This window comes from Megalops cyprinoides, chromosome 18 (assembly GCF_013368585.1).
Source record: "Megalops cyprinoides isolate fMegCyp1 chromosome 18, fMegCyp1.pri, whole genome shotgun sequence".
Classification (NCBI taxonomy): domain Eukaryota; kingdom Metazoa; phylum Chordata; class Actinopteri; order Elopiformes; family Megalopidae; genus Megalops; species Megalops cyprinoides.
Window position 1 is genome coordinate 10745900 of NC_050600.1, and position 14648 is coordinate 10760547.

The following is a 14648-nucleotide window of genomic DNA, read 5'->3' on the forward strand; positions in this document are numbered from 1 at the left end:
GTGTCTGTGTGTGTATGTGTCTATAGTCCATGTCTATGGTCATTATCTTCCATATGTATGCCCTTACGCTCTTATTTTGTGTCCATAATTGCAAAAGTAATGATGCTTAATGTGAATGTGCTAATGTTTAAAGATCTTTGAGTCTACCTCTTTAATTACATAATTGATTGATGGTTGGAAATAGCGTGGAACCTCCGAGAAAGGCAGCAGATTAAATTAGCTTGTGCTGTGTTGAATTTTGGAACTGGGCAGCACTGGATTCCAAATTGTGAAAGAGGTGAGATAAAGGTGCAAAACAAAGCAACCGTCTCCAGTCTCATTCAAAGGCAGGTTCTCAGCTAAAAAGGAACAGATTCACGGCTCCACTAACAACACGGGTAACACACATTGAAGTCTCCAAGTTTTAATTTAATTTCATACCGACATAAGCTTGCCGAAAACTATCTCTAGCGGTTGGACATTCTCCCGAAGAAACAGCAATACAAATCCCCGATGAAATTAAAAGCAGTAATTGGCAAAGACGTTACTCATTAGATGTGTTTATGTAAGCTTACCAGAATAAATTGCTTGCTTTTGGAGAAGGATACTGACATTCGGTGAATCAGGGCCAAACGGCACAGTTACTGGTGTAGTGGAGTGGAGCAGTTCACCCCTGGTGCACAGGTGTTTTACTGGTCAGATGGTTTTTATATTATGGCGAACTCCTTGCATAATCCATGGTTCTTTTCTGATAGCAGTCTTGTGGACCCACAATTTCATTGGGTGCTTGTTGGCAATTAATACTTTGAATTTATTGAAACTAAGATGTTCTTACCTTTATTTTGTAGGGCAGTTAGGGTGTTAGTAGAGGCACTGTGCACCAACTCAGTGGTCTTTACAGGGCTGGTTTGTGGCTGTCCAACCAGATGCTGGTTTATGTGTAGATAAATATTTGTGAATAATAATTATTATTTTTATAACAATTTTATGCATTTTATTTATTTGAATCCCCCACGGAGTGCACTCTGTGTGTAAGCAGATGGACAATCTACCACGAAGAGCAAATTTAAAACTCTGGTAACAAGTAGTGTATCAGGAGCCAGGTAGCAGGGCCATGATCACAGCACGGTGGAGGTCTTCCCAATGCTATCATCACCATATGCTTTACTGGTAAATGTCAATGTGTGTTGTTCCACATTCATCTGAAGAAAGCCACAGTTTTGTAGGCCTGTACTCATTAATTAGGGCTGCTCCACATCAGTTTTGCTAAGGCGCAACCATAAGTCTAAACAATGGTGTGCCTTTTCGAGAAAACAAGTCATTATATAAGCAGTGCCGATGCATAGTAATACAATACATGTTTATATTTCCACAGTTTGAGATTATAAAAGTTGCACCTGTTTTTACTGTGTAAAACAGGTGTATAAGTCTGTTTTGTAGGTCTCCTCTGGGGACTGCTAAAAAGAGCACTGCAGCTAGCGTGGCAGTAAGTTTTCTCTACACTTTTCCTGAATTTGTGGAGAGAGAGAGTTGCAGTGCAGGTGCAATTTATACACTGCTATACTTATTTTCCGGTGAATTGGGCCACAGGAAGACAGTGGGTGGAAATGAACAAGGCTATGTTTAAAACAAGACCTAGGGCGATTTTCAGTCTTCTTAATGCACATCACAATTGTCTCGTGGAATTGTTTGGTGCAAAATTACAATTTTTGACTCCTAAAATAATGGTACATTGTTCAAAAATTCTAGCAGCACAGTAATTTTTATGTCTAACATGGATCTCTCATCGCTTGCATGTAAGTTGGAGTGACTAGGAGCTGGTTCACATTTTGGGGTGTGGTGGGAAGTAAACCACAGTGCAATGCTCTTTTTGTCAAACAGTAGTTGTTCAAATCTGCCAATTTCTATCAATTAAAAAAAAATGAAGTATTACTTCTTCAGAAAAATGTCAGTACTCGCTTGGCCAGTCATCTTATCTTGATCGTACTTTTGCCAAATGCATTCATATCCAGCATGCTTGAATAGAATGACGAGTTCGATTTGATACTCAGCAAGTGCTATAAATACAAGAACATGAACATTAATACATCTTAAACCCTCATCTGCTGTAGAGGAATGTTTTGCCAGCTATTATGCTGACATGCGTGAGTGAGGACTTTGCAGGATTCCTGGGTCGCGTGACCAGATAGTCAGCCAGGATGGATACGGGTTCAGCGCTGTGTTGTAGGACATTTTGCAACATTACAACAGAATTATCCATTTCATGAATGCGGAAATTAAGTGTGTCTGTGGTTACTAATATAACTGCGGCCTCCAAGAGCGCACAGGGAAGTGTGCACTCTGTAAAGTGCCTCCGGGGCATGACAGTAGTGGGGGGGGGTGGGCGGGGGGGGCTTGAGCAGAGCCCAAAGTGGGATTGGTGTTGTGGTCTGAAACATGCCTAATGCACACCCTCCCAGGAGCCTCTGCTTCTGCACGCTCAGGCAGCCCCATGCTTTAGCGCTGCATATTCATTTTTCCCCCTCAATGTGGGAATTCAATTTGTTCTGTATGTTTCATTTCTTTTCAGATTTAGATTTATTTCATGTTCGCTGCTTTTAATTAACTCTCTGGCATTGCTACTGGAGAGGAGATAAAACTTGCCGTGCTCATCCAGCAATGAGTTACACCAGCAATCATTTACCACTTAGATGGTGGTGCAGGAGCTATCAGTTTCCATGGCAACCAGCGCCTTGGTGATTGATTCCTTGCCAGTGTGGCATCACCGCGGGGAATAAAGCTTGTGAGTTTTGTATGCTTGCTACATCTTTCTAATTAAAATGGGATTACAGAGTCATCGCGGTATATGTTCAAACAAATGCAGTCCTAAAAATCAATTTCTGTTAATGTCAACACTATTAAATGCATCACATAATAAATAAATATATACATTCAGATATACATGAAAGCACAGACACATACAGTGTATCCATTGACAATGTATATATACATTTTCATTTTTACATTTATTCAGAGGTTGTAATAGTTGTAGTTTAAATATGCATTTCAGACTCTCCTCTAGAACATGGCTTGAATAAAACTATGAAAAGTGGTGCTATGGAATCGCAATTTCAAGTGATTTCATGTAACTAGTTGTCTCCTTGCCTGTGCCTTTTTGTGGATTTATATAAAGTAATAGATGCATTCCACAATTGGAATGGCAGTATATAATAGTGTAACTGCAACAGAAGATGCACTGATGCCTGTTTCCAGTTTTGAGATTGCGGACACAAGTACTGTAGGTATCGCCATTGTTACCATTTCTGCTTGACTGTGTTTATACATAACGCGGGCCTAAGGCCTAAAACAGTATGAGCCAGTAACCGAAATTAGCGGTAACGTCTTTATTTACCTATAAAGAAAGCTGAAGACACGTGAGTGCAGTGTAAGGACCTGGTTTATGCACACATCTGAAAGAGTGGAAAAAACCATTATTAATATTCTGAGTCCTCCTGTCTTTGATTTTGCCCTCCCTCCTTTGTCCTTTCTCAGGAACGGTTAGGGTGTCCAGTGATAGATGTCATGTTTACCGCACACGGAAGTCTTTTTTTTAACTAAACCTTTATCATTCTCCTGTGTGAAACTCTGATGCATTTTCCTCTCTCTTTTGACAATGAGGGATCTGTGCGGCACTGCCAAAGTCATTGAATCCTATGACAGCGGGCCTCCGAGCTGCCCTAGAATTCCAAGGAGAGAAACCGCTTTGCACAAGGTTTTCAGATTTCAATCACAGCGCCGCATTTAGCAAGGTGTAACATTATGCCTGGGGCCAATTTTAAATCAGAGCTCTTAGACTGTTGTGTGGGATGTGTCTTTACAGCAAAGGTAATAATAGAGAGTCCTGGGGACTTGATAATTTAACGCTCAACACCAGAATGAGACTAGAATCTCAGCACTGCTAGAAATATGCATGTTTGATACTGAATGCCAAAAGCTTATTATTCCTTGGTATGTCGAGTGATTGAAATATATATATTAAATTCCACTTTTAAGACCTCTGAAATGGAACACTCCTCAATTTCATCCCATAGAAATATGAAAGTATTCATCCCAGAGTCATGCGGCCTGGATCTGTGTGCAGTAATAAGTCGCCTATGAAGGGGAGATCTTTGTGCAGTAACTGACTGCACTGAGAAATGAAGTGGAAAACCACCATAGCCTTACGAAGCCAAGTGGTCAGATCAGCTATAAATCATAAGACTTTTGCAGTTTCCTTCTAATAACGTTTTGAGCATTGTTGTGCTATAAACTAGTCAAATGAATAATGTGAAATGTTGAGCCAAAACCTGAGCCAAACCAAATCCACATATAAATCACATACGGTCCAACTTGATCTAATGATCTGATGTCGGTTTATTTTGACCGTGAAATCGTCTGCGGTCTGTTGACTTCAGACGGGCACATTTGCACTTTGTGGTTGGAAGAGAGAAGGAATGACACATTTTCATTTGGTTCCAATCCTGCAAAGAAAAATACTAAAAATAAAGAATAAAGAAAGGGGTATGTTTATGTTTACCCCACCACGAATGGGTAGACACTATTCTAAGTGATTCTCATGAGGTTGGGGTCAAATATGCCATTTCTGAAAATAGATACTGTATTCATGATATGCAGTTAAACAGCTGGACCACAAGGAAAAGGTCATATCGCTTTGATCCTCAAGACAAATTTTTGTGCTGTGGAATCCTGGCAGCTGTCAAAACCCATTTAAAAGATAAGAGATGATTGTAGGAATACAGTCTAGTATGAATCAACCTCCATTGACTAATTTTAAACTGACTCTTTATTTGTTTCAATTTAATGTCTTTCCTCAGCGTGATATTGTGATTTACTGGTGACATTGTCACAAAATTCGATGTGGTCAGTCATTGTAAAATCCTCAATAAATCCAGCTAGTTGGATGTCGGATATTAATCTTACAGGGATCTTGCAAGGCTTCAAATATGACTGCTAGAGGCTTTGGTTAGAAGCAAGTTAAACTGGCACGGAGAGGCAACACTGCACTGATTTGTCTCTGTTAAAATCACACATATGTCTGTAGAAATGCCACCATGCACACTTCCTTTCAGAAGAGCTATAAACCATCTGGGAATGTGTCTGTGTTAGGCAAAGTGAAATGTTTTTTTTTTTAGACCCATAGCACATAGGGAAGAAAAGATCATGTTCTTTGTTTCAACGCTAGTTTTTGAGAAAAGGCAGTTTGTGTTGGACTGCCTTGCAGGGGTTTTTAGGGTGGTTATGCTTAGAATGTCACATCTAATGGAGAATTTGATTCCGCAATGTCTTTATTTGTTCCACATTTTTCATTTTGACAAAACACTACGCTGAGATTGATCTAGCACACATGACGGTCCCTGTGTATACTCATACACCAAGACAATTCCACTGTCACCCCCACACACACACAAAACCATACAACCACTTGTGTGTGGTTGCACGTGTTCCACCTTCATATGCAAACATTCAAGCACACTCAAGCACACCCCCACATGCAACCACACACAGACACACACACACAAATCAACAGTAATTTGTTTTCCCCTCTCTCACCTTTCCACTCCCATGTCTCATCTCCCTTGTTTCAAGTTAATGGGAGATGTCAGGTATCACAGCCGCATTTACACAGACCCAAAAAGGAAATGTTGAAAGGCAACATTTTTTTTTTTTCTTTTCAGAAAAGGGAAAAGGAGATCCTCTCATGCCTGTGTAAACACACCCCACCCTGCAGAGCAAAGCTATAATTTACCATTTTCAGTGGGACTGTACTTGGGTGGGCAAGGCAATAGGTTAGTCAATATCAAAAGATAGCTCAATCCCAACGAGTAAATTATTTGTCAAAAATCATGATTGAATGTATCCCTATAGTTCTGTCTCCCTATAGAGAGGAGTGTGTGTGTGTGTTTGGATGTGTGCAAGTGCATGTATCCATGTGTGTGTACTTGTATGTGTGTGTGTTTGGGTGTGCGTGCATCCATGCATGTGTGTGCGTGTGTGTGTGTGTGTGTGTGTGTGTGTGTGTGTGTGTGTGTGTGTGCGTGCATGTGTGCCTCTGTCTGTGTGTGTGTGTGCGCGCGTGGTGTTTGATTGGAGGCACATGGTCAGCAGAAAGATGGAGAGGGGGTGAGTGGAGCATGCGTGTACCTGCAGAGAGTGTAATCTGAACCTGCTCTGTGGAGGATTCAAAGGTGCCAATCCTGAGGTAGGAGCGGGTGGGTGGAAAGTACAAAGCTCTAAGTCCATTAGATAGCTTTTTTTGTTCTGCCTCTGAAGAAGCAATATGATATGAAAGAACCTCCAGGCTCCCCGTAATGTGTTTCTGTTGATTGCGCTCCTATATATAGCAGAAGATGAAAGACTTACCTGTGTGGTAACCTGTGCATTTACAGTTTTCTGTTCCCATACACTGACAAACCTCCTTTCTGGTAACAATATTCCCCAAATCATGAGGCAATTACATCCTCCATATTGAAAAACGATATTCCACCAGACTATGACAGTTCTTTTCATTCTTATGTGTGGACATAAAACTTGCACTTTAAAGACTATCCAGCTAACATTTGCCAGTTTGGCCGTCAATACAGACGTGCCTGAAAATGTGAAATATATTGAGACTGTTCTAAGTAGGCTATCTTTATCCATAACCTCAAGCATGAAGTCACAAATGCTCTCCGGGCCACTGCAGTCAAATTGTTTTGGGCACCTGTCATCTACAATGATAATTAGTAGGCAGATGTCTAAATAATTGCCATCAGGCGGAGGTAGACATATCAGTGGTTCTGCTTTAACTGCGTTGGTTCTTTAGCCTCTGGAGTGGTATTGTTCAGCAGCTTTATAGCCTATAGATTGCACTTGCAGCTCTGCCCCATGTCTTGCACACACAAACAGCATCTGCCTGCTTTTTTGGTTTTAGAATAATTAGCTAATGCACAGGGTGGTTTTGGTCTGTTTTTCAGTGGTTGCGCATGTTTATTGTGATTTATATTCGGAACGAAGTAAGAAAAGTGTTCTTTAGGGGATTGTGGATACTTTGAAGCAGTCAAGCAGATGTGGCGTCCTTGAAATGCACGATAAACAAACTGCAAAGCCCGCGTTCCGGTGTTGTTTTTTGTCGAGTGCATCTTGCTTTAAAGTGTTTGTGAAATTAACTTGTTTCCCATGTTAATTTGCTTCCCAAATTGTAATTTAACTTCTGGCGGGCTTTAAAGTGAAATAGGAACACTTCCGCTGTGAGTATCCCAATATGGTGTCCTGCAGTACGCAGTTGCCTTGTTTCAGGAGAGCTTTGGTCGTGTGAATCCCCCCCCCCAACTTTCGAAAGAAACAGATGTGGTGGAACGACAGGGGTTGGATAAGGGCTTCTCCGGGAGGCACTTTTTTCCTGAGGGTGGACAGAGGGTTACTGTGCTGCCTACCATCACTTCACGAACAGGTAAACCACCAAGCCTTCGTTCTTATATGGGCCCATGAGTGGCCTTGTGGCTCAGACACCAGATGGAGGCGGTCAGGCCATTCCAGAGCAAGCGCGGTGACTCCAGGGCGCGATCCGATTCGCCGTCTTCCCCGTGCACTGACAGGACACTGGAGGCAACCGGGGATGGAAGGTTAGCCTGCTCTGCGTATTCTCCTCTCGATTTCTGTGGGAGTTTTGAAATCAAGGCTCCCTGCAGACACAGCTCCCTTGTCTGAGTCACGGTGAGCCGCTTCTGCGGCAGCGGCTCGGGAGAGAGCTCTGCTAGCATAATGCGCAGCCTTGTCTAATCCCACTGTGCTTCAAAGACACAAATAAAGTCATGGTTTAGGTGCCGAGGATAGAGAGAGCACTTCAGTCGGGAACAGGGGGCAAAGTAGTGCCGGTTTATAAAGTGCAGATGACTCACATAACCTGCCATTTTCCAACAGGATGCATTTTTTAGAGATCTCCCAAGAGACAGCTGCAATAACAGGATCACAGAGTTCATAGCCAAGGAGTCCCACAGACACTGAAGGCACAGGCCACAACACCACTTTAGAGGGGCGAGGGAGTTCATTCGGTTTCTCTGCTTCTGCTCGTCTTTGCGCGGTCGCTCCATTTAGCCGCAGATCCAAACACATTCAGAGAATCACGTGCGAAGTGAAAATAATGACTCTTTGAACATGTCATCACTTGAAGTTTTCCTTTGGTCGAGACAAATGAATCATTTCTCACAGTACAAGTAGTACCATTTGTATTGAACATGATTATGATGGTCTGTCACTGGCAGTCGGTGCAGCATTAGTTAATATATAAGGGAGGCCGTGTCTTTATTGCTATGTGAGTGGAAAATATTCTCCATTAGTCAGCCCTCTCGTTACTCATATCTCTGTAAGACCTCTCATTATTCCAAGGCCTTCTCATTTGTTGGTGTCTGCATTGTGCATTGATTTAACTGGGAGTGAAGCGGCATTCGGTCTGTGTGTGTAATTGGATGTCTGGGTGTGTTGGGCAGCTTTCATGCGTTCCCCTCTGAAACGCTGGGTAACAGGTGTTCCTTTCACAGGCCTCCGTCCGTAACCGGGGCCTTATCTCGAGAGGCACGCTGCCAGAGGGCCCGGAGCTCTCCGTGGGGCGCTGAGGAGGACGGGAGCCGGGCGGCTTTCGGCGGGGCGGCGCGGCGGTGTGGGACATGCTCCTCTTTTACATTCCATTAGCAGATGCTCTTATCCAGAGTGACTTACATTTATTACTTTTTTTTTCCAAACAATGTTACGCATTTATACAGCTGGATATTTACTGGATATTTAGTACCTTGCCCAAGGGTACAGAAGCTGCTCACCAGGAATCGAGCCTACATCCTTTTGGTTACAAGTCCTGCTCCTTAACCACTACGCTACATTGCAGCCCCACGTTGGTCTTCCCACTGCCAGCTAATTTAATCAGGAGTCGGTGTTCCCGAAAGAGGAGGAGCCGCCCTGGCGCTGAAACGGCAGTTCAATGCAGCGGGCAGACGAGGGTCGCTGTTTTTGCTCACAAGAGCACCTTGAAATGCTCTTGCAAAGCAGTACATTTAATTAGGACAAAGAAAACAAACAAATCTGAAGATTGCTCATGAAAAAAAAAAAAGTTGTGGTAAAAAAAAAACACAACAACAAAAAAACTGTTTACGGTATATTGTTCTTTTTTAATGATGTGTGTGGAGGGACTTGTTAGTTGTTTGCTTGCTTGTTTATTTGAAAATGTAGAAATGTGTAAAGCACGAACAGTTATTTCACTTGCCTTCCCTGTAAACCCAATGCAAATATCAAAATATGCCCTGGAGTGTGCCAAGAGCAAAGGCCTCCCTTATCCACAAGCTGCTTTTTTGCATAGTGTTTCAGGAGGGTATATACAACTTAACATGGTAAACCTGCGTGGGTAATAAAAAAAAAAAAAAAGTGAAGCAAATCTCTCACCTTGCTCTTTCAGGATGAAATCCTCAGCTGTGAGATGTTAATTAAGGGTTCTGTTCTGTGGTCTTCAAATTAGCTCGAAAATGTTAAGCACAAAGCACTTTATTACTGGCAGGGTGGCGGAATGAGCCTGCCGTGGCTGTCAGCTCTTTCCGTGCTCTCTGACCCTGCTGAAAGCACTGTGTCCTTGAGACATAATTGAGCCTCACCTGAAGCAGTGGTTCAACCGGGTCTGCCAGAGTCGGCTGGTGCCGCGCCAGAGTCAGCACTTTTGCGGCGTCTTACGCCTCTTAATCCGTGGAAGACGGACGGCCCGCTGGTGTGAGCAGGTAGCCATGGGCGGAATTTATTTGATGTATATTATTTATTTCATTATTTTTCCTGTATTGTAAAGTGCCCCTGCAAACTAAACCGGTGTTGTTTTTTTTTTTTTTTGCAGATCTGAATAGCAGACATCAGATGATGTGTGGATTCGGTGCTGCCAGTGTTTTTTCCTTTTATAGTATTATGTGATATAGATTTTTTTCGCTGCTTCTCCTCTCGGACCCTGAAGCTACTGGTATTTGGCACCAACTAACAGAAAGCTCCATTCATCAGAGATGATTGTACATTTACACAGGCGCACAGTGTAAGACCCACAAGCCCCGGCATTACAGCCTTTACTATGTCTATGTGCTCAGTACTTGTCCATTGATTTTTCTCTCCACCACCTAAAGATGGATTGATATCTGTCAGCTTGGTGGATTATTCTCTTGACTGAATTATAGTCTGCTGCTCATGTAAGTGTGTTTGAACTTATTTTGTGTAATACGGTATTTATCGTACTGAATCCTGGCTTTAGTCTTTTCTTCGTACTGCTAAAGGAAAATCGGCTCACAAAAAGGAGAAAATGAATATAATAATGGTTCTGTTTAATGCTGAAGAAGCCATGGACACATCTGGGTTTTGTCTGTTTGAGGTATAGTTTGTTTTGACAATTAATGGATTCTTATTTTAAATGTGCTGCAGCCTCTCGATTAAGGGCACCAATTAATAACCTCTCATGAAAGCAGAAGAGCTTAGTTGTGCTAAACTGCTGCTGCTCCCTGGAAAACTCCCTCTCCTTTTGTTGATTTGATCGAGATTCAGGTGTTCCTAAGGTTCACGAGGCAATCTACCCTCGTTGCTTTTCTGGTGTCCCAGGAGGGCCCAGCAGTGTTTGATTGACAGGCATATCTCCACCCATTATTGATCCGGTTGGTATTACATACATAAACGTTTTCACGTCGCTCCAAAGGGCAGAGTTAGTGGGGCGAGGGAGGATGTTTGAGATGGCTCTCCACAGCCTGCACACCAACTGCGCCAGCCTCTTTGTTGTAGATTGATGGCCAGTAGGTCCGGAATGTTCCCGGATGCGTTAATGGTCCCCCTTCACAGACACTGCCTGTGCTCTTTTACACCGGGTGAGAGAGAGAGAAGGAGCACATAAATCAGGCAAAGACTGGATTTCAATCCATCTTGATGAAGTCAATTATTTGCTAAAATAGCAAAAAATATCACTGGGTTCTGGGTACACACACGATATCAGCATTCTGATGCTTTTCTTAATGTACAAACATTGATTGAGTTTAGCGTGGCGGTGCCTGCATCACACTGACTCTGTGTTTATGGTAGTTTGCCGCATGCAGTGGTATCCTGGGGGACACGTTGTTGTCATTAGCTAAATACTATTGTTGTTGTTGTTGTTGTTGTTATTGATGTCTGTAAATGAAGGCAGGCCGCAAACCAGCACCGTAGCCCTTTTTTCTTCATGCACCAAACATCTTGCCATAAACATCTCATTATCATATCACTCACCCTATACTTTGCCTCCCTCCACTGTGAGGCAGAACAAGCCGTACCGGAGAGAGAGCGCGCACACAGTGTCAGCTCAGATTAAACACCGTACAGTAAAGAACTAGAACGTCTCTAAATAAAGAACTTCAGAACAATTGTGCCTTGCCATCAGCGTCAATAACACCTACGGGATCCAGGTGGTAGGCAGTCAAAGGTGCCTGCTGCTCAAGCAAGTGTGGGATATTGAGGGTTTTAAACGCTTTCCTCTTGTTTTATATTAAACCCCGTGATGTGCTCTTGCTTGCTTTTTTTTTCCCTTGAAAATTGCCCTGGTGCATAAGTGAGGCAATCGATTGCGGATCTTTGTGGAGAAGCTGAATGCTTTTTTCTTTCTCATGCTTGATTGCTACATATGAGTTAACAGAGAAAAATGAAAAAAACTTTTTCCATGGCCATTATGTTATGCGTATTAGAAATTGACTTGTAACAGACATGATCTATTGTCAATCTCTCATCTCTTTGGCAATATGCAGTTCTATTATATTGCTTAAAATGATTGATATTTCACAAACCATGCCATGCAAGCAGATGTTTCTCATTAAATATGAATATAAATACGGCGGAACATGATTGTTGAAAGTGAGGCAGACGTGCAATAAATGCAGTATTATTCACGAAGAAATTAGTGGCACATCGTGAAGGTGACATGCTGTGTATGTGTATGTTTACACCAACAGTTTATGATACGTTGTGGGGTTATTCAGTGTATATTCCTTCTGAAAAAAGAATGTACCCTAATGAGGTTTCAGACTCCTGTTATCAGCTGAAGTCGTGCAGAATCTGCAGCAGAGCAGGGCCGATGCACTCGCACTTTCCCCAGAACGGCCAGCCTGCCTGCTTCACTTGACTTCTCAAGGCTCTCTCTCTCTCTCGGCGAAGATAGGGGCCGGGACTCAGCGGAAGGTCAAAGGTCAGCCAGGCGCGAAGCCGCCCACTCGGTGTCCGCCTCTGCCTGGCGGGGAGGGAGAGGCGCGGCCTCGTAAATGACTGTTACTGTGAGAAAATGGCAGCCGCGGGCACCGCACGTCTTCCCCGCGCGTCTGCGAGAGGCTGTCTCTTTACGGCGGGTGGGCAACCAGCTGAGACCACATGCGAGGAACATGCTAATTGGTATGCAGCTGGGCCCGCGCACTCCCACACAGTCACGCTGGCAAACCCCGTCCCCGGCAAGTGTTTCTTCAACAGAACCTGCCATCGGTCCCCTCTGCAGAAACACTGTAATCCTCGAGATTGGAAGCGAAGACAATTAATTTGGAGTTCACTAAGCTTCTTCTCTGTGATTCCATTTCTTTGGTCTTTCTTTATTGTCTCATACAGTGTGTATACGGGGAGATGGGGACTACAGGTTTATCCCAGCCAATCCTACTCAGCTCAGGCATTTTCTGCGGGAAGCAGCGATCACCGTATTTGGGTTCTAAGATCATTACACCGGTTTTCTTAAAGAGAAGTTAGGTCTTTTTTAGGATAGAAATAACCACGGTGACCCTGAAATGTGGTTTATTATAAACGTTAACCTCATTTAAACATAAAAAATGTATATACAATCTCATATGGCCCCACAATAACGTTGTAATATACAAAACTTGGAATATTTTTGTCTTCTTCTTCTTCATTTCCCTTTGGTAATACATCATCAGTAATGATCTGGGCCCCCAATTTACACTTATCACCATTGATCTGTCCCCGTATTTAGCCGATTGCCACATCTGCTCATTTTCTGCCCTTGGCAGAAAACGTATGATAGCCATCTTGATTGTTCATGTAAACTAGCTAACTAGCAAACTACCCTAACTACGATCCTAACCAGCAATAGCAATGTAGCAAGTATAGCAAGTAACTACTGACCTATCACTGACTTTGCTACTTACCTAGATAATAAGCCTGAATATTCAGTTTGCTTTAAAATGGATTGCACTTGCTTACTAGCTAGCTACCTAGCTTATTCAATTTCAGCCAGTTATCGCTCCATAGTGACCGACTTGCTGGTTTTGTATGGTTTTTGTATTGATGAGATACAAACCCAGATACATACCCGGTCTTTCATGTGCTTAAGCTGGCCAGCATGAAAGGAGTTTTTGGTTGTTATTAAAACACACTTTGAAACAGATGTTTGTTGTTTTCCAAGAATACTACTACTTGTTTCACTAAATTCCACAATCAATTCGAAGGAGGAAATGAAGTGGGCAAAATCAGTCCATCAAAGAATGTGTGTAAATGGCATTTATGAACATTTGTGCAGAACTCCAGCCCCAGTGATGTGGCAGCAAGGTCAAACTTCAAAGTAAGATATTCAAAGGCAGCATTCTTAGGCTTTGAAAGGCATTGCTTAACACAGAGAATGATTGAGGGATCAGTGGAGTCTTTGCTTTCAGAGGTTGTAAAGATGCAACTTCACTAACTAGTTTTAAAACAACTTGTCTGGGAAAAAGCAGACTGCCATTCCCAACACGCTCTCCCTCCATCCTCTCCCTCTTGTTCTGTCTGTTTGCACAACAGTTTCCAGTTCTCTCTCACTGGAGAATTGAGAAACAAGTGTCTAATTAAGCCTTTAGGGGTCTGCTAATGCCACAAACACCTGGAACACAGAGTCCAGTTTTTACGTAAGAGAGAGAGAGAGAGTGTGTGTGTGTGTGTGTCTGTGTGTGTGTGTGTTGTTCGTGCGTGTGTGTCTGTATATTCACTGATTTCCAAATTTCCACACTTTTTGCGTACTGTAGCTTTGCAGGTGCTTGACCTACGTGTGTTCTGTTTTTCCAGCTGCAGAAAATGCTGGTGCTGATTTGAAGAAAGTAGAAGACGCATATGAAACTGTGAAAATGGAAATCAGGTGAGAGATTCCAAGTGCTTTCCGTGCATATTTCATGAAGTCAGACTTGAGTTTACTCACATTCTAAACCACCACCAAGAGGATCAAGTGTTGTTCTTTGTTTTTCAGCCCAGTAACTGGTACAATAGCATGCCACTGCAAGAATTGAAGCGTGACATATAACAAGACCTTAAAATAGCCCTTACCATCATGCAGGTATTGTGACAAGTTGCACACTAATGAGTTTGCACTGAGGTACCTAGGGTGAATTTTAATGAATAATAACAAATGCTACCACTTGCCTACTGTGCAGTGGAGGGTAGGCCAATTCTGATTCACACCTCAAAGTGTATTTTTATTATATTCCTGAATATCATTGCTACAAACAGTGAAATAAACTGAAGGTCTACTACTCGTATTAGTGTCTAGATCTGTGCAACACCATTATAAATAGTACTGTAGGTAAATTAATAATAAAAGTCATGATTTGTGTAAATAATATTTATACTCAAACACATTATTTATGGAAAGTTGTCAAAGAAGG

The 14648-nt window shown here is 42.6% G+C and overlaps 1 protein-coding gene across 2 annotated transcripts in view; it reads left to right on the plus strand.

Annotated features, from left to right (window-relative positions):
- The window catches only part of LOC118793673 (glucosidase 2 subunit beta-like), a 111490-nt gene that overhangs the window by 63738 nt on the left and 33104 nt on the right, over window positions 1-14648 (plus strand). For both annotated transcript variants that reach the window (XM_036551903.1, XM_036551904.1), the window contains exon 11: window positions 14056-14125. In XM_036551903.1, coding sequence (XP_036407796.1) covers window positions 14056-14125 — 70 coding nt within the window. The remainder of the gene's footprint in view (window positions 1-14055; window positions 14126-14648) is intronic.